The sequence below is a fragment of the Scyliorhinus torazame genome, chromosome 14, assembly GCF_047496885.1.
Source record: "Scyliorhinus torazame isolate Kashiwa2021f chromosome 14, sScyTor2.1, whole genome shotgun sequence".
NCBI classification, from domain to species: Eukaryota; Metazoa; Chordata; class Chondrichthyes; order Carcharhiniformes; family Scyliorhinidae; genus Scyliorhinus; species Scyliorhinus torazame.
This window is the reverse complement of record NC_092720.1, coordinates 194,427,105-194,447,130: the sequence shown is the minus strand read 5'-3', so window position 1 is coordinate 194,447,130 and position 20,026 is coordinate 194,427,105. Positions and strand designations below refer to the sequence as shown.

The window sequence follows — 20,026 nt, the reverse complement described above, 5'->3', positions numbered from 1 at the left end:
TCATTTGATCTTGCAGTATCATAACAGATAGAAACAGTGTTAGCAGTTCAGGCGGGTCAGCATTCATCAGAAATGGAAAGGCGTTGAAGAAATAATATGCTTCAAGAAAGTACAGATGGTCAAGAGCGGGGATTAGGCGAAGGATATACAAAGACCGAGATTAGGAGGAAGGTGGAAAATGACAAATTTATGGAAGTGAATGGAAAAGAAAAGAGATAGGAAATTGCAATTTAAAAAAATTATGATATGCCGAGAAGAGGTCTACTTTGGCATGAACGTCATCACCAACAACTGCCATTTGTGCCAGATTAAAACCCGCCACACTCGCGTCAACAACCAAAACACAAAGAAAAAAAAATGCAGAATTACAAAAATAATAGGACGTTTGGAGTAAATGTTACTCAACTTAAAAAAGCAAGAGTTCAACAATGTCTACAGAGCTGTAAACGTCAGCCATGCAGTTCTATTCGCAATTAAATATCTACTCAAAACGAAATATGTTATGGCTTTTCCTTTCTTCTGCAAATTATGACTTCTAAAATTGCTTGTACCATTTAGAAACATCCTCATTATGTTGTAGGATTTCCGACCATCCAGGGGATTACGAACCGGAACTGAATTTTTCATAGCATCAAAATCATCTTTTCATTGACTGCTGAAGGCGTTTATACTCATTTAGTTTTCCAATGCCCCGTTGCTTCCCCACTTTCTGTTTTGTCTCCAACTTGAATGCATTGAATGGTCAATATCATTCTTTTTGGCCTACCATTTTCTCAATTCTACCCCTGATGTCTCCCGTAAGTATTATAGAGCTTCTGATTAAACATTTTATTATTTCGGCTCGTTTTTCTCTATTCTATGTCGTCTGCTGTACGCCATTTATTTCCGTTGTCCAGAATATTTGAGGTTGCATTTTGATTTTGGAAATTCTATTTCACAAGGATTGTTAGTATTGTTTTGCGACTCCTGTTATCACCTGTTCTCACGCAGCTGGCAATCAGAACAAATGCTGCAATGTTTGAAATGCTATTCTCATTGCAGTCTACGTGAGAATAGATACCTGCCTTTGATTAGCCTTTCATCTGTCATTATGAGAATGCACAGTGCTAATTGATTGTGAAAACAATGAATGCACACAAGATCATGCCCTGGACTGGATTATCGGACGCGCCAGTCCCTGGCGACTGGATATTATGGACTGAATTCGCCGGTTGCTGATACCGAAACCGCGCTCGGCGATTGGCCGCAGAATTCGAGTTTGGAACAAAGTGAAGAAATTCAGACACTTTTCTGAAGCTCTACCTCCTCCAAACGACACACTCGCAGAGTGCGCTGCACCACATATAGACGGGGTCAGGACGTTGCCCGTGGTCCGCCCCCGAAAATCCGCCCCCGAACGCCCGAGTTCCCGCCGGCGTAGGACATATGTGGGGCTAGATTCTACGTTTCAGGGAGTATATCCCCACGTCGTCGTAAAAACTGTGACTTTTTTCTCCAGAAAAGCTGGCCTCAAATGTCCACATATTTGTGGCCCGCGCACTTCCAGGTCAGAGTTGCGCATGCACATGACTGCGTCCCCCAGTCCCCAATAAGCCATGCAGCCGTCCCGAGCTGTCCGCTCGAAAATACCCTGGTCCCATATGAGGACCTTGCCTGCCTTCTGATCGGCTCGTCCGCAACCATGGGTGCCGTGGACTGAGCCTACAGCAAACACGCGAGTATCCCAAATGGTAGGACCATGACTGGTCCACGCCGTCGGTACTTCGGCTGGTGGGGATGGGGGGGAGGGGTGGGGGGGAATGTCGGGGCGGGCATCTGGCAATGGCCGCAGGTAGGTGATATGTGGCACGGCGTACTCCTTGGTTATGCCCCTTCTCTGGGGCCGGGTAACAGAGGAACTGACGCCGTACCTGAATCCATGCGTGGAACAGGATTCTCCGACCCGGCGCTGGACGCGCTTTTGGCGTTGGGGTGCGAAGAACGCAGCCCGTAGTCTCGCCCCTCGGGAACTCGGCATGGCGGCTGCAGACACAGTCCAGCGACGCCGCAGTTGGGGGAGGATCGGTCCGCGGTAATCGGCAAAATGATTCAGGGCTGTGGGCACATGGTTTGGGCGTGTGTGTGCGTGTGTGTGTGTGTGGGGGGGGGGGGGGGGGCGTTGGTCCGTCGTGTGCGTGCAGGTCAAAGGAGGCCACTATTTCGCAGGCTGGGTCCGCATGCGGCCCGTACCCTGTAGCACGACGTGGCCATTGTGCATGCACGATCACGGACCTGGCAATTCTCCAGGGTGTATGGGCAGCTAGAGCCCTGCTCTACGCTGCCGTCCTGCTAGCTTCCCGCAAATTTGGGAACCGGTGGTCGTTTTGCGACATTGGTTCTGGCGTAAAACGTCACCATCATGGGCCGAAGGGCCTGTTCTGTGCTGTATTTTTCTATGTTCTATATTTATTCCCAGTCCGGTGTGGGGACATTACCACAGAATGGCAGAATCCAGCCAGATATTCTCGCTTCTTGTCAATGGGAAATCTGTTGGCGGGTGTACGCTGCCGATAGTGGGCCAGATTCATCGTTTCAGACCTGCGTGAGTTCAGCGCCCTGAAACAGTGTAAGATACTGAGTGATTCAGGACGTCATAATAGGCTCGCAGAGGCATCACGTGGAACGAGTGCAATTCTGAAGAACGCTGGAGTGTGATATACTGGGGGTCAGGATTGGTCTCTGGACAGCCAGCCAACGGGAGCTGCATGTTGGTGTTCCATCCCACACACATTCATCCCAGCCAAGGAGATGGACCGATTGCTCTGTAGCATGGCCATCAGGTTATTGGGTGGGCTACGAAGAGGGTTCCTGGAGAGGGGGCGTGGCCTGTGGAGACAGCCTTATGACACGAGGTGCAAATATTACAGTGGACTGTTGAAGCGTGCAAAGCCGCATGGCAGTATTTGCGGCTGTAGAAATGGTAATCCGTGCTCGTAAACAAATAGCCCGGGACCCACATCCTGGCAACCACCAGGCGAGCGGAATAACTGTCAGAATGCTTCAGCGAAGTTGGACAATTTTCGTATCCCCTCTCCGTCCATCAGCAGCCACAGAGTTTGTTTCCCGGTTTAAAAAACCGCCAGATGAGGTGGAGCATCACGGGGCAGCTAAATTGCCGGGAGGGCACGTTAATGATATGCCAATGGAATTTATTGTGCAATTTGTTTGCGCACGCTGGCGTACAGAGTGGAATGGATTGACGCTGCAGTCGAACCATTGGAGCATGGCATTCTGGCTGTTGCCTGGCGCTGTCTTCCATTTTGCGCTCACGCTCAATTTTCTGTCCACTTGTGTTTCCCGATCCCTGCGTCACATGATGGACAATCCAGCTCCATGTTCAAATTCAGCCTTAAGATATTAATTACACCGCCCTCCAAACTTACAGGGAAGAGAGTTCCACAACCTCACGATCTCTGTCAAAAATACTGCCAATTTCTGCCGAGAGAGCGCGATTGTTTTTGAATTGCATCCGTTGGTTCTATTCTGGAGCAGAACTGAAATATACATTTATCAACCGCGTTGTCTGGAAATCTGCAGATCTTGGACCATATATTCTGGGCTCGGACGGTTACATTTAGAGGTAGCGGCATGGTTGCGCTGGATATTCCACCTCGGAACTTTCCAGAGAAGAATTTGCTCCGCAATTGCCCAGAAGAGGTAAATATTTATTTGCAAGTGCTCTGCACCATCCAAACAAGCGATTTAAACCTTTGACTTGGGATGGTTCTGCCAGGGTTGCATGAACAGTTACTCAGGAAAAGTTAGAAAAATGCAATCTTTCCTAATCTCTGTGTAACTATTTTAGAAACTCAGGCCGATCCTTGTATACGACTCTAAATATGGACCCAAATTTTGTGTCACTATGCCCACCATCCCTACACTGACTACATCTCCAGGATTTCCCTCACCAATGTGGCACACCTCTTTAGCCGTAAGCCCCGATATATATGTGAAACACTCCTCCCGTCCAATTTGTGCATTCGGGCAAGAGCGTCTTCCAGGTCAACATCCGAACCCACTGGTAAACTAGCCCCGAGAAAACATGAACCGCCCCCAAAAAAAATCACCAACCACGTAAATCGACGCCTATTCCCAAACGGGATGTGTTCCACCACCACCCGATTAATCCCCACACTCCGATGCCACCTTACAAGAAACAACAGCTCCATTGTGTCCTATCTTATCACCAAGAGGAAATGCGTTGGTCTCGTAAACCAAAGATCGCGGGTTCGAATCCCGTCCGTGCCTCGGTGCAGTTGCTAGGCTCCCTTGCGCTCTTTGTGCTAATTCACTCTCGATCCTGTTGCTAAATGTTAGATTGGGGGAATTAGCTCAAATGGTAGAGCGCGAGCTTAGCATGTGAGAGGTAGTGGGATCGATGCCCACATTCTCCACTTTCATTTAGGGCAGCACGGTGGCACAGTGGTTAGCATTACTGCCTCACGGTGCCGAGGTCCCAGGTTCAATCCCGGCCCTGGGTCATTGTCCATGTGGAGTTTGCATATTCTCCCTGTGTTTGCGTGGGTTTCACCCCCACAACCCAAAGATGTGGAGGGGAGGTGGATTGGTCATGCTAAATTGCCCCTTAATTAGAAAAATGAATTGGGTACTCTACATTTTTGGATAGTCAGAGGCTTTTCCCCAGGGTAGGGGGGTCAATTACTAGGGGGCATAGGTTTAAGGTGAGAGGGGCAAGGTTTATCGTAGATGTACGAGGCAAGTTTTTAACGCAGGGGGTAGTGGGTGCCTGGAACTCGCTACCGGAGGAGGTGGTGGAAGCAGGGACGATAGTGACATTTAAGGGGCATCTTGACAAATACATGAATAGGATGGGAATAGAGGGATACGGACCCAGGAAGTGTAGAAGATTGTAGTTTAGTCGGGCAGCATGGTCGGCACGGGCTTGGAGGGCCGAAGGGCCTGTTCCTGTGCTGTACATGTCTTTGTTCTTTGTTCAGTCGGATGTCCAACCCCTTTCCTCCCATCGATGTCCAACACTGGGAGCTTAAACTGTTCGACGCAACCATCTCCCAATGGCCATAATCCCATGCATGTGCGCGCTCCTACAGATATGCCACCCCACCCGATCAATGTTTGAAACCACTTAGGATGTCTATTCCAACTCCCACACCGACGTACCCTTACCCTCCCGATGTTAGACTCCCCATCCCTATATAATATCAAAGCAAATTACTGCAGATGTTGGAATCTGAAACGAAAGACAAAATGCGGGAAAGTCTCAGCAGGTATTTCCTTCCTCAGTGACTAACTTAATCTCCGACTGACCCCACGGAGATTTCAACTTAAATTCCACACTGCATGTAACCTCCAGGATTACAGGTACCTCCACGATATACAACGTTCTTCCAATTGCTGCTCTGGCTGCATCCTGAATGCCACACTCAGGGTCATGCGCCGCCAAATGAAGACCCTCGACATGTCTCTCCAGCAGCACCGTCTTACTCTTCCTCAAATCTGTCTCTGTCCCCAGTTTCATTTGATCCTTCGCATCATTCGACGTATTAACAAGAATCTTTTCATGTTTCTTGCAGATGTTAAGGAACGCGAGCATCAGCAATATAGCAACACCACAGACTATGCCCTCGACCAGTCCCAATCCCTCGCACCCAATTTCTCCCAGTATCAGCACCCCTTCCCATTCAAGGCGCTCTACCAGTCCGAATCCCGCTTGCCCCATTTCTCCCAACTCCAGCTGTTGCCGCGTGTTCCCCATAACCTCCGACCTTCCCTTCTCTGAGGATGAGTGTGCTGTTCTCAGCAAAGGACACAGCTTTGTACCCTTGCGTCCCCACCTCAATCAATCCGGGCTCGACATGATGTTGAACTCTTCTTTCGTTGCCTTCGTCTCCGTGCCCACTACTTTGGGCAAGAATACTCCCCCCGTTACACTGATCCTTTCATCTGCCTCCAAGTGGACCCCACCCCCCGCCGGGACAATTACCAGCCCCTGATCTTTTCATTGAGAACTGTCGATGGGACATTGGCCGTCTTAATTTTTCTGCCCCCCTTACCCATTCCAACCTCTCTCCTTGAGAAGTTTCTGTTCTTCACTCCGTCAGGTCTAACCCAGACTTTGTCAGCAAACCTGTTGACAAAGGGGGTGCTGTTGTCGTCTGGCACACTGACGTGTACCTCGCAGAGGCCGAGCGCCAAGTCTCAGGTACTTCTTCCTAACTCTCCCTGGAATATGACCAGACCACTGAACATCAAGCCATTATCTCCAACACCGTCAGTGACCTCATTTCCTCCGGATGCCTTCCCCCCACAGCCTGCAACCTCACAGTCTCCCATCCCGCTTTTATCTACTTCCCAAAAATCAACAAACGGGACTGTCACGGCAGGCCATTGTGTCAGTATGCTCCTGCCCCACCGAACTTATTTCCTTGTATCTTCACTCCATCCCCACTCATCTGGTCCATTCCCTCCCCACCTTCATCTGGGATTCCTCTGAGGCACTGTGTCATATTGACAGCTTCCGTTTCGCTGGCCCAAACCGCATTCTATTCACCATGGATGTACAATCTCTATACACCCCCATCCCACACCAGGATGGCCTGTGAGCTCTTCGCTTCTTTATCGAGAAGAGACCCCGCCAATTCCCATCCATCACCACTCCCCTCTGCCTGGCTGAGCTCGTTCTATCTCTCAACAACTTCTCCTTTAACTCATCCCAATTTCTCCAAATCAAAGGTGTAGCAATGGGTACCCGCATGGATCCCAGCTACGCTTGAATTTGATGGGGTTCGTGGGATATTCCTTGTTCCAGGCCTACCCGGTCCCCTCCCACAACTCCTTTACCGATACATTGATGACTATATTGGTTCCGCTTCATTCATGGAATAATTCATCAACTTCGCTTCCAGTTTCCACCCCTCCATGGCTTTCACCTGGTCCTTCTAAGACACGTCCCTCCCTTCCTTGATCTTTCTATCTCCATTTCCGGCAATAGACTCTCCACTAATATCCACTACACGCCCACTGACTCCCACCGCTGTCTGGACTACAGCTCTTCGCACCCTACACCCTGTAAGGACTCCATCCCTTTCTCTCAACTCCTTCGCGTCCGTCGCATGTGTTCCGATGATGCCACTTTACAAAACGGTGCTTTGAAAATGTGTTCCTTCTTCCTCAACCCAACCGTGATTTCCCACCTACATTTGTTGACAGGGCAACTCAACAGAGTTAGCTCTATCTTCCGCGCCACTCCCTTCCAGAACAAGGATAGAGTCCTCCTCGTCCTCACATTTTCTCCCACCAGCCTCCAGATGCAAAGCATAATCCTCCGCATTTTCGCCAACTTCAGCGTGATCCCAGCACCAAACACATCTTCCCTTCACTCCTTATTATCTCCATCAGCATTCCGCCGAGACCGTTTCCTCCGAGAATATCTTGTCCACTCCTGCACCATACCCAGTACCTCTCCCATCATCCATTGCACCTTCCCATGCAAGGTGTAACACCTGCCCTATTTCCTCTTCCATGCTTAACATCCCAGGCTCAAAACACTCATTCCAGGTTAAGCAGCGTTTCACTTGCACCTCTTCCAATCTGGCCTATTGCATTCGCTGCTCCCAATGTGGTCTCCTCTATATCGTAGAGACCAGACGCAGACAGGGTGATCGTTTTGCTGCACGCCTTCGGTCTGTGCGCATTCAGGACCCTGACATACACGTTGCTTGTCATTTTTACACATGACCCTGCTCCCATGCAGACATGTCTGTTCTGGGCCTGCTGCAGTGTTCAGGTGAAGCTCAACGCAAACTGGAGGAACAACATCGCATCTTCCGGTTAGGCAGGCTACAGCCAGCTTTGACAAAGAGTCATTGGACTTGTAACGTTAGCTCTTTTGTCACCCTACAGATGCTGCCAGACCTGCTGAGATTTTCCAGCATTTTCTCTTTCGTCCCCATCCCCACAAAAGATCACCATTTCCCGACTCCCGCGAACCATCCCGACGAGCAATACCCTGAAAGTCTGACATTCGTTGTACTCGAACCACCACCCAACAGATGAAAATCCAATCGCCAAGTATTGAACACCCCATGCCATACAATAACCAAACACGCCAAATGACCAACGTCGCAATTGTTACGCGACACCCCAGCTCAGATGCCCGACCCCCGAACAACCTATGATTCATGCAGCAACCCTTCATTATCTAAATGTCCCCCTCCCCTACACGTGTCCAATGTCAAATCCCAGCCACTGGCCTCGATGTCCGTCCCACACATCTCTGTTTCCCGAAGCCCGCACATCCCTGTCGGATCCACCAGGAAGACAATGTTCAGTTTCCTGCCCAGACCGAGGTTATCCAATTAACCTGGTTGCTTACCCGCTCAAGGACTTGTCATCTGGAATTGGATCTTTAAATTTCTCTGCTTCACGAAGCGAGTTCATGAAATATTACGGCTGATTTTCTCAGATTTCTAGCCGAACAAAACTGATCGCCACTTTGTGGAAAGTATGGCCCCTTATATGCTTCAATAAGATCGACTATCATTCTTACATAATCCAATAGCGACAGCCTCCGAGTAATCCGATCGTTTATCATAGGATAAACCACTCATTCCATGAAAGAGCCTTCGCTAAAACGCTTTGCATACCCTATTGAAATGAGGGAGAGTAAAACTGTTGAAAATACTTCAGGTAACATCTCATCAAAAGTCTGTGCAGCGTCCGCAAAGTATTATTCATTGTGTTTTGTCTTCGACCTCCCATAATCATTAGCATTAAATTGGATTATTTGCCATGTGTTGTCTGCATCTGTACAAATGCAGCCACGTCCCGTTTAACATCAGCAATGTGCAATCACTCCCCTTTAATGTGAAATGTTAGTTTTATTCTTCATGCTGGACGAGGAAAGTCGACATTTACTGACGGTATACATTAACTGTGAATTTTGTGCTGACTATCCCATTGCAGACTGGGTATTGCCTCTTTAAAACTTACTTTCCGACATAAATTTGAATAAACAACAGTTGGCTGGAATCTATTGTGCATATACATGGTCGGAGCGTGCATTAATGGATCACACCACTCGCTCCATTTGCCAACCCGAAAATGATACATTTTTGTCCACGCTCTTTTTCCGACAGCTAGCCAATGCCCTTTCCATAATAATACGTTGACCTTTGCAACATTTTGTCCAGAAATCGTGGATGCGGCCCATTGTCAAATGCTTTATGCAAATCTAAGTGGATGAGATCGACATGGTCCCTTTAAGCGAGTTTATTTGTATTTCATCATAACATTCTATTTAGTAATTCGAACTCGATTATCTTTTCAAAAAAACTCTGCTGAATTTGCTGACACGGTGATTTTTATAAGAGCCGGGTTACAACTTCAGATGTAATAAATACCCGTGTTTTCATATGAAATATGTTAAGCTGAGTGGCCTGCGGTTCTCTGCATTACATTCCCCTCCTATCTTGAACAAAGGAGTTGAATCAGTTAATTTCTAATCTGACGGGACATTCCTTGAATCTAGACAATTTTGGGAATATAAAATAAAAGCATACACTTTCTCAGCGGTTACATCGTTAAGTCTCTAGGTTAAATCTTTCACGTCCTTGGGACTGTTCACCTTTGAGTTCCACTAATTGCCTCTGTCCTCGTTCCCCGACGACTGTGACTTTCTTGAGTTTGTCCCTTTCAACTCTTTAAGCCCTCAAGCCCTCCTATTTCAAAGAGCTCTTTGTATCGTCTGGAGTAAATGCAGATTCAAAATTAATTTCCAGTTGACACACCGAATGCTCTACTCCTGGTCCAGATTCGAGTTCCGTACTTTCTATTATAATAATAATAATGTTTTTAGTGCCACAAGTAGGCTGACATGAACATTGCAAGAAGTTACGGTGAAAGTCCCCGAGTCACCATACTACGGCGCCTGGTCAGACATTTCGATGGAGAACTAGCATGCCTTTCGGGACATGTGGGAGGAAACCGGCGCACCCGGAGGAAACCCACGCAAACATGGGGCGAATATGCAGACTCGACACTGACGCCGACTCAAGGCGGGAATTGAACCTGGGACCCTGGCACTGTGAAAGACAGTGCTAACCACTATGCAACCGTATTTAGATCACCGTACTTACTCTTTTGTGCAGCAATCCATGATGCCGTACTCTTTTCTCTTCAATTGCCAACATGGACACTTACCGTTTATCTTATATTTGCTGCAAACTTTTTCAACCTCTTTAAATTCTCAATCCATTATGTTGTTCACACATTCGTTTATACTTATGTCTTCCAAGTAATATTTTAATCTTCCGCTAATCATCGCGGAATTGAACGGATTTACCTTCACTTTGATGCTATCGTTCATTCCTTCGTTAATCACACATGGCACCTCCTTGCCTCGAAGTCTTTTGTTCTCACTGAAATATATTTGCACTGCGCATTACAATACATCTACTGTAGTGTCTCCAACTGTTGGGACTGATCCCTTCGCCTAAATTCCAATTTCCCAGCCAGCTCACAAAGCCTTCATAATTGGCCGTATTTCAGTTGAATACCCGACTCTTCGGTATTCCTTCCTCTTCCTCAAAGTAAATACACTCATCGATGCTGTGAACACTACAATTTGGAGGAGGGAGGCTATCCTACCGATGACATCATCCATGAAACTATTTTCACCCTACATTAGAAGATCTAAATTGGAACGGCCTCTTATTAACCACAGTGTGTGCTGCTCCGTGATATTGTTAGAATGCACCCGGTTAACGCTTCATCTAGGCGATCTTTGCGGTGCCTATTTTTCCAATACATACATGGTTTCAAACAATTAATTATTATATCAGTGTCTTACCCCAAACCAAACTCAGTTAACTTCATCTTCGGTGTACACCACCCACCAGTCGCGACCCCTCAGGCCACGCCCTGGCTCCCTGCAACAGTCCCACCGACTCACGCGGAAGACCCACGGGCCAGCGGCACGAATCCGGGCCGAGTGTCGCAGCGTTGGCCACATTCCTCAGCCGCCACGCCGGCTTCCTGACCACTGAGACCACACATCGGGAACTCGGCCAATCGAAGGTGAAGCATCGCGCGAGGGACTGATAATGACACGCCAACACCGTTGAAATGACGTGCAGAGCTCAATGCGAATACGCCACTTACGGGCAGAGCATGGCTGACCTGCGTCAAACCTCCGCCGGGCCTATATTGTCTTCCGAGTGGATATTTCATCTGATCGCCGATTACAAAATCAATATCTGCCAATTTAGAATCCCGGCAGGGGTTTCCTGGCAATGAGCTTTCTTGCCGAGGTGTGTGTGTGCGTGTGTGTGTGTGTGGGGGGGGGGGGGGGGGGCGTGCTCTATTCGAGAAGTACCGTTACAACAGCGTGGTCGGTAGATCCCCGCTGGCGGTCTTCGGTAGATCCCTCCCAAGATCTCAGTAGTATACGCTTCTGAACTTGATGCAAAAACCACGATATTGCCTCACGGGCGCCAGAATGTTCATTGTAAACATTAACCTCCGTGGAATAATATAAACAGTCAATTAAAAAAGATGATCAACTAGTTAAAATAGTTGATAAGAGTGAAACATTGGCCTCATTGACTTTTCCCTCCACAACGTAACACCACCTGCTGGTTCCTGGCGGCCGAGGGTAACTTCCATGGGAAATCCAACTGAACAGTGATGGAATTATATAATCCCGTCACTACCGAAGGACGCGCTGACGGGAAACATGCAGCTGAGAAACGGAGAATGCAGCGTGTCTTTTTAACAGGATTGGCTGATTCAGGAAGTAATGGGGAGGATAGATTTAATGTAATTAGCTCGTTTTTTTGAATTGCACATGTGTTTTGGCAGATATTTTGACATGATTCCATCTGATAGACTTGGCACAAATATAAGAGCCGGTACATAACATGGGAAGTGGGAAGTTGGCTCGCTGATCTGTTCAGCGATAAAACTTTGCAGTGAGAAGACAACGCCACTGCCGTTTCATGAATAATTTCTTCTTGAGAAGAACATTTAGGAGTCATAATTAAAGCACGATGAGAGGGAAAAATCCTAATATGCATTCAGGAATTTTTCTGCAGGATTGGCTCGTGTATCCCTTTCGCACAGCCGCGAGTTTTTCGACGAAGTGCCGCTCATGGAGCCAGGATTCATGACTCCTGCTTCTTTTCAATGGGGTTTTCCATTGAACCCAACCAACCTGCAAGGAAATCGACGGGGCCAGGTGTGCTGCGGGCGGCAACAATGAATCTCAACTGCCGGAATTCCGACGATGGACGGATAAATCTGGTTCCTGAAAATAGGTGGGCCGAGTAGATAAATTGCCAGTGGTGTGTGTGTGTGTGTGTGGGGGGGGGGGTGGTGTTTAGGATACAGTAATCATTCTATTGCCATGTTTAGGGCGTTCATAGAAGAAGATCATGGGAAATTCAGAGTACATATGTTGGACTACAGGAGAGGCAACTGAGCTGGTGTTCTCAGATAGGAATGAAACAGTGGCGTGAAACAAAAACTGTCGCTGCATAATGGAATAAAGTTGAGGCAGAAATGATCTGGAAATAGTCTGGATTGTGTCCTTACATTCAACGGCGGTGCAAGTGAACGCATAAATTCCAGGATGAAAACACAAATGAAATTTGTTAAGGTAATACATAAAACGTGACATTCTCCTGGTTGAATGTTTAAAATATTTCGACAACGAACAAGAATTCAGAAGGTTCTGGCGAAGGTGAAAAATCAAGTTGGGTAAGAGAAGAGGGATTTTAACAAAATCTGTTAGCCAGCATAAAGAGAATTCCCAAAAATATTCTGTAGGCATTCAAGTATCAAAGCGGCGTTCAAAGCAAGAGAAAGGCAAAATAGCTTTCCAGAATACAGCATAATTTTACTTGGACCAAAACTGTACATACTACTCCAGGTGTGGCTGCCAAACAATGACAATCACCAAGGTTGCAAGTTGAAACGCAATTACTGTTTGTTTATAACAGGATTAATGGTGACATTCCCAGCAGCTACAGTTAGTTAAATATTAATACATGCCTAATTCATCCTGTAATCTTCCTCCCCTATACTCTACACGCACACAAAATTCAAACATATATATATAGGGGGAGGGCAAATACATGTGTGTGGAAGACAAAATAGTTTTTGCATCGGATAATTGGTCCTTGCAGACTTTCCGCACAGTAAAATTGGGAATCACAGTCCTTTTAGTTTTTACTCACAATTGTCCTGCTCGGAGACCCTGTTTTAGCAGGCTTTGCCCTCAGTTCGAGAACTGCCTTCAGGCTCTGCTTCCAGGAATTCAACATCCACATGCTAATTGGTTAGTGAACAAACTGGATCATATTTGAATATACGCAGAAGCAGTTTCCTGGTGGTGATTTTTAGAGACCGTTTCCCTCCGCTGCCAGAACGAAAATTTAAACGAAAATGGAACCTCGTGCCTCTCAAAAACATTCCAGGGGTTCATTATTGCCGTAATCACTACCTGTTACCGGGCAGAGTGCAGCCTTTTAATAATAAGAACCTTCTAGTACCACAAGTAGGTTTACATAACACTGCAATTAGGTTTCTGTGAACATTCTCCAGTTGCCACACTAGGGCGCCTGTTCAGGGACACTGAGGGAGAATTCAAAATATCAAATACACCCAAAAAGCAAGACTTTCGAGAGGAAAACCACGCAGATACGGGAAGAACGTGCAGGCTCCGCACCGAAAGCGGGAATCGAACCCAAGTATTATGAAGCAGCAGCGTTAACCACTGTGCCACCCTGCCGCCAATGCCCAGACGCATCATTCAAACTGAGTTATCACTGAGGAAATCCAATCACCAGTCGGAATCGCACAGCCTCTAGTATCCTGTTGTTTGATTGAAAGGTAAATGTCATTGCTTTTTCCTGCTTCAATTCGAAATGCAGTCTGCCGAAACGACATATGGCCGTCAATCATCCATGGATCAAAATGTTAACGGCAATAATGAAATAACGAGGATTACAAGGGAATAGGCAGGGAATAAACAAGAAGGAACAGGGAGGACCCGTACAGGATCCATAGTGATAACAAGTAAAGGGTATTACCCACTAAAATTAATCAACCACTAAACAAGAGAATAAGCTGATGGACGGTCAAGTTCTTTCGAAATCAAACTTTACAGCGATCTGGAGCATAATATCTGGAGAGTGCTGTATTTATTTTGCCCGTGAAACTGCGATTATCCTTTTCTAAATAAACAAAAAATGTGATATAACTTACAAACATAGACTATAATATGTGGTTGTTTTATTTTAGAATTAGAACAATTAGAATCGATTCAGAAAGACATTGGTAAGCATTTCATTTCTCTGACAATAAATGTGTGTGTTTCTATGACTGCATTGTTCTGAGAATTAAAAATTAGTGTGATCCCCTTCACACGCACACCAGTCCATACATGGTAGCAAACGCTTCAGGTACAAAAAGAAAATGAAGAAATATATGACTTGCTCAACCAAAATAAAAAGCAGACAAGCATAGATAATGACGCAGACAATTGAACTGTATGCATGCAGATAGTCAGTCGAATAGTCAGATAAATAGATCGAAATACAGGTGGAGATATGCTGAGGAGGTTCATTGTTTTACCGCATTACCAACCTGAATCAAGAACAAAGAACAAAGGAATGTACAGCACAGGAACAGGCCCAAGCCCGTGCCGACCATGCTGCCCGACTAAACTACAATCTTCTACACTTCCTGTGTCTGTATCCCTATATTCCCATCCTATTCATGTATTTGTCAAGATGCCCCTTAAATGTCTCTATCGTCACTGCTTCCACCACCTCCTCCGGTAGCGGGTTCCAGATACCCACTACCCTGAATCCTGAAACACTCGTGAAATTGCATTAATTGTAACCATACGTTACATAAATCTTCGCCCCCAATCCGTCCGATGACCCAATTCACAAACGCTAGACAATCATAAAACATTTCAAATTATATGGATTATTACATGGATTCTGTCTATGTACACAGAATGATTTGTAGCATGAAATGAAATTGGCACCGAGGCTCAAGTCAATATTGTTGCTAAATTACTGAATGAAAAATACTGCGGATGCTAGAAATATGAAACACAAATAGAAAATGTTGGAAAGAACAAAGCAGACAGCAACTGTGGAGACCGAAACAGAGTTAACATTTCGAGTGTGAACGACTCTTTTTCAGAGATATCTTTGCATAGTTTTGCAATGTGCGTTTGTCGGAGTACATGGGGAGTATATGCGGAAGTATTGAGGAATTACTTGATCAAAAGGAACTGATCAAAAAGAACTTGATCATGGTTCAACATTTAAAGTTAATTTGATTCCGAATCAGCAAAGAACTTGAACTGCGAGGTTTATTTTAGTTTGTTGTCCTGACCCGAGGTATTTAACGGATTATGATGTGTGCTGACAGTTTTTTTTTAAATTTAGAGCATAGAATTCAGTTTTTTTCCAATTAAGGGGATATTTACTGTGGCCAATTAAACTACCCTGCACACCTTTAGGTTATGTGGGTGAGACCCATGCAAACACTGGGAGAATGTCCAAACTCCACATGGATTCAACAGTGCCTCAGAGCCCGAATTGAACCAGGGACATGGTTGCCATGAGGAAGCAATGCTTAGCACTGCGCCACCGCGCTGCCCATGTGTGCTGAGATTACAAAAAGCATACATGCCCCTGTATATCTACATGTAAGGATGAATCAGCAATGCAAAATAGCCACTGACACACCTTCAATATTCAATGAACACTTACTTTCCCAGATGGTGGTGTGAACGTAAAACTCAACACATGTGTGCCAGTTCTGAACAAAACTATTGATACATTTAGGAAGATCCTGGATAACATTATGAAAGACAGGATTACTTGGATATTATTTCAATGGCAGTCGATGAGAAAGACGATGTGAAGCTCAGAATGGATACTTTGGAAAGTTTTGAACTGGGACAAAAGGCCAGTCTCCATACTGAATTGTTTATGTTTGACGAGCGACATTTCCATCCAAAATCTGGTGCAGTGCCCAGAGAGAAAATGTTGCTAGCATGGGGCAAAAGCATTTTTCTTTCTTTACCCAATACAACCTCACGTGCACTCAATATTAAATAAATTGACAGAATGATCAATATCGGCATTGAGACGTGATAGATCAAACGAAAACTCAATACATACTCAGGTAACTTCGATAACGCGAGCGCTATTCGTGCAGACAGCATGAACAGTAGCAGCGCAAATCGATTACATCCGTTTCAATGAAATTCCTGTTTGAGAATAGTAGTCGGTAATCTCGAAGCACCAGTGCAGTGTATGGGGTTGGCACAACTTAAACGATGCGTACGGGGCAGCCACCACACCACAAAGCTAAGGATCACACGGCAATTGTCCAGCACAGTCCACCAGCCGAAATTACCCTTCGGATGATTCTTACAGCCATAGTTAAGAAGAAAAAAATGGAACAATTTCAAACAGTCTGGGAACACTGGTTCAAATTTCCCCCACGACAGGTCGTGTAAATTGAATACAATAAATGTCTGGAATTAAATGTCGATTGATAAGCATGAAACCATTGCAGATTTTCCTAAACAAATCCCAGTTGGTTCGTAAATGCCCTTCGGGGATGGAACTGTGGTCTCGCTTAAATGTCCACAGCAATATCGTTGACTCTTAAATGCGCTCTGAACAGGCCTAGCAAGCACTCAGTTGTAACAAACCGCCACTAAGTCTACAAAAAGGAAGTTAACCGGATGGACCACCTGCCATCCACTTAGCCACTGGAGACGAGGCTGTCAAACCCTGGCCTGTCGAACATGCTGTCTTGGGGCATGTGCAAAATTGGGAGAGTTGTCTCACAGGCAGTTAATCAACCACCTCATATTGAAATACTTGCGGAACCATACACTACGAATAACGTCCCAACACCACTATTTGCAACCCTGGGTCTGCCCTGCCGGTGGGATACCAGGTATTGTGGCACAGTGGCATACAGTCTGGAGGGAATTGTGCTGTGAGTCCTCATTATCGGCCCTAGACTCCAAAATGCTTCATGGCTTCAAGCCAAGCAAGCACAGCTCAGTCGCAACACTACTGATGGATGGATCAAGTCAGGATTGGGCATCCATTTAGGCGCCGTGGACCATCTGCAGCAACAGAAACGTAATTAGCGCCAAACTGTAATGTCATGGTCTCCATTCCGCCAGTGCCACAAAACCAGGGGATCAATCTTGCTGCAATTAAGATGCAGGTACAGCATCATCGACACCGAAACATGAGGTGTAAATCTGGTGAAGCTAGATTACAGACATACTTGCATGACAAACAATATAAGCAGCACGTGACATATCTCCCAGCAAGGGATGCCCACATCTCTCTAACTTTCCATATTCCTTCATTTCTCCTCTCTGTTAGACCCACCAAAATGCATTACCTCACATCTGTCCGGATTAAACTCCGTTTGGCATTTCTCTGCCCAATTCCCCAACCTGTCTGTGTTCTGCTGTATCCTCTGACAATCCTCAACACTATCTGCCACATTCCCGAACCTTCGGGCCATCTGCGAACTGACTAATCCGACCAGCTACATCTTCCTCCAAATCGTTTATGTACACTACAGAGGCCCAAGCACAGATTCCTGTGGAACACGACTAGTCAGATCCATTCATTCAGAAAACACACCCTTCTGCGGCTACTCATTACTTTCAATGACTGACCTTGTTCTGTATCCATCTTGCAACCTCACATCTGATCCTAGGTGACTTCACTTTTTGTACCAGTCTGCCGCCAGTCGCCTTGCAAATGATTTACTGAAGTCCACGTAGACAACATCCATCGCCCTCCTCTCATTAACCATATTTGTCACCTCTTCAAAAAAATCGATTCAGTTAATGAGGTGCGACCCCCTCTTCACAAAACCATGCTCTCGATCGCTTATGCGTCCATTGTTTCCAAATATGTACACATCCTGTCACTGAGAATTCTCTCCAATAATTTACCTACTATTGACGTGAGGCTCAAGCTCCTATAGTTCCCAGGATTACCCCTGCTACCTTTCTTGAACAGTGGTCCCACAATAGTTATCCCCCAGTCCCCTGTGATCTCATCTGTAGCCAATGAGGATACAATGATGTCAGTCGAGGCCCCAGAAATGTCCTCCCTTGCTTCACTCAGTGTTGTGGGATAAATCACACCCGGCCCAGGAGACATATCTATCTTAATATCTTTCCAAAACCCAATACCTCCTCCTTTTCGACATTAACATGATCCAGGCTGTTCACATACCCTACCCAAGTATCAACTTCCACAAAGTCCCTTGAGGGGCTGGTTTAGCACAGTGGGCTAAACAGCTGACTTGTAATGCAGAACAAGGCCAGCAGCGCGTTCTCAATTCCCGTACCGGCCTCCCAGAACAGGCGCCGGAATGTGCCGAATAGGGGCTTTTCGCAGTAACTTCATTGAAGCCTACTTGTGACAAAAACGATTATTATTATTATTATTTGGTGAACACTGATACAAAGTACTCATTTAGTACCTCGCCCATTATCTCTGGTTTAACACATTGGTTCCCCCACTGTCCTTAAGTGGTTAAATCAATTCCAGGACCACCGTCTTGCTTTTTACGAATGAATAAAACGTTTTCGAATTCAACTTAATCCTACTTGCCAAAGACTGTATATGGTCCCTCCTAGCCCTCATAATTAACCGCTTCAGAACCTTGCTACTTCTTTTATAATCCTCAAGGTTTTCGATTGTCCTGACCTTTCTAGACCATACAAACGTCTCCTTTTTCATTTTTACGTGGTTCACAATATCCCTCGTTATCCAAGGCTCCCTAAACTTCCCATAGTTATACTTCGTTCTGTCAGAAACGTGACATTCCCGAATGCTAATCAACTGTCACTCGGAAGACTCCCACATGTTCGATGCTGATTTACAATCCAACCGCCGCACCCAAACTAGATTCTTCAATTTGTGTCTAATGTTGTGGGGATTTGCACTTCCCGAGTTTAGCACCTCAATGCGAGGGTTACCCTTATCCCTGTACAAACGTACCCTAAAACCTACAGAATTGTGATCACTTCTCCCAAAATGTTACCAGACTCAAATCTCAACCACCTGTCCAGGCTCATTCCCAACGCCAGATCCAATACTGCCCCTCCCCGAGCTGGACTATCAACACATTGATTCAAGAAGGCTTCCTGGATACACCTTACAACTCTATTCCATCCAAACCCCGAGCAGTAAATGCGTCCTGGTTAATATAGGGGAAATTAAAGTCCCCTAACACAACAACCCTGTTAGTTTTCCACCGATCCAAAATCCACCTACCTATCTGCTCCTCTATCTCTCGCTGGCAGTTAGGGAGCATGTAATAAATGACCAACATTGTGAATGACCCCTTCCTGATCCTGAGCTCTACTAGATTGCAACATTGCATGAGCACTTCAAGATGTCTTCCCGCATTACGCCTATAATATTCTCCCTACCCAGTAAGGCTGCATCCCCAACCGTTTTATATCCAACTCCATCTCTCCTGAAGCATCTATATCCTCCAACGTTCAGTCGCCAATCCTGCCCTTCCTTTAATCATGATTCGGTGATAGCCACAACAGGGTATTTCCATGTACCAATCTCGAAGATCACCTGCCTTACCCGCTATAATTCTGGCGTTCAAATAAATAAACTTCAAATCACTGCGTTTGAGCAGACAGGGTGATGTTGTTCTGTTATTTTTATTCCATATTTCCCCTTCAGTTATTATACTTTCAACGATAGCGCTCTGGTTCCCACCCCTGCCATACCAATTTACATTTCTCTCGAATGACTCTAGCAAACGTCCCAGCTATGGTATTGGTGCCCCTCCACCTTTGATGCAAACGGCCATTCGTGTACATGTCACACCTGCCCCGGAAGAGATCCCAGTGTTCCAGAAATATGAAACATTCTCCCCTATACTACCAGTTTCGCCAGGTATTTAGCAG

At 46.0% G+C, this 20,026-nt stretch overlaps 1 protein-coding gene across 1 annotated transcript in view; it reads left to right on the top strand.

Moving 5' to 3' along the window:
• The window catches only part of LOC140390318 (uncharacterized), a 408,192-nt gene that overhangs the window by 336,201 nt on the left and 51,965 nt on the right, over window positions 1-20,026 (top strand). Inside the window, exon 79 of the mRNA XM_072475373.1 lies at window positions 14,320-14,355. Within this exon, the coding sequence (XP_072331474.1) occupies window positions 14,320-14,355 (36 nt within the window). The remainder of the gene's footprint in view (window positions 1-14,319; window positions 14,356-20,026) is intronic.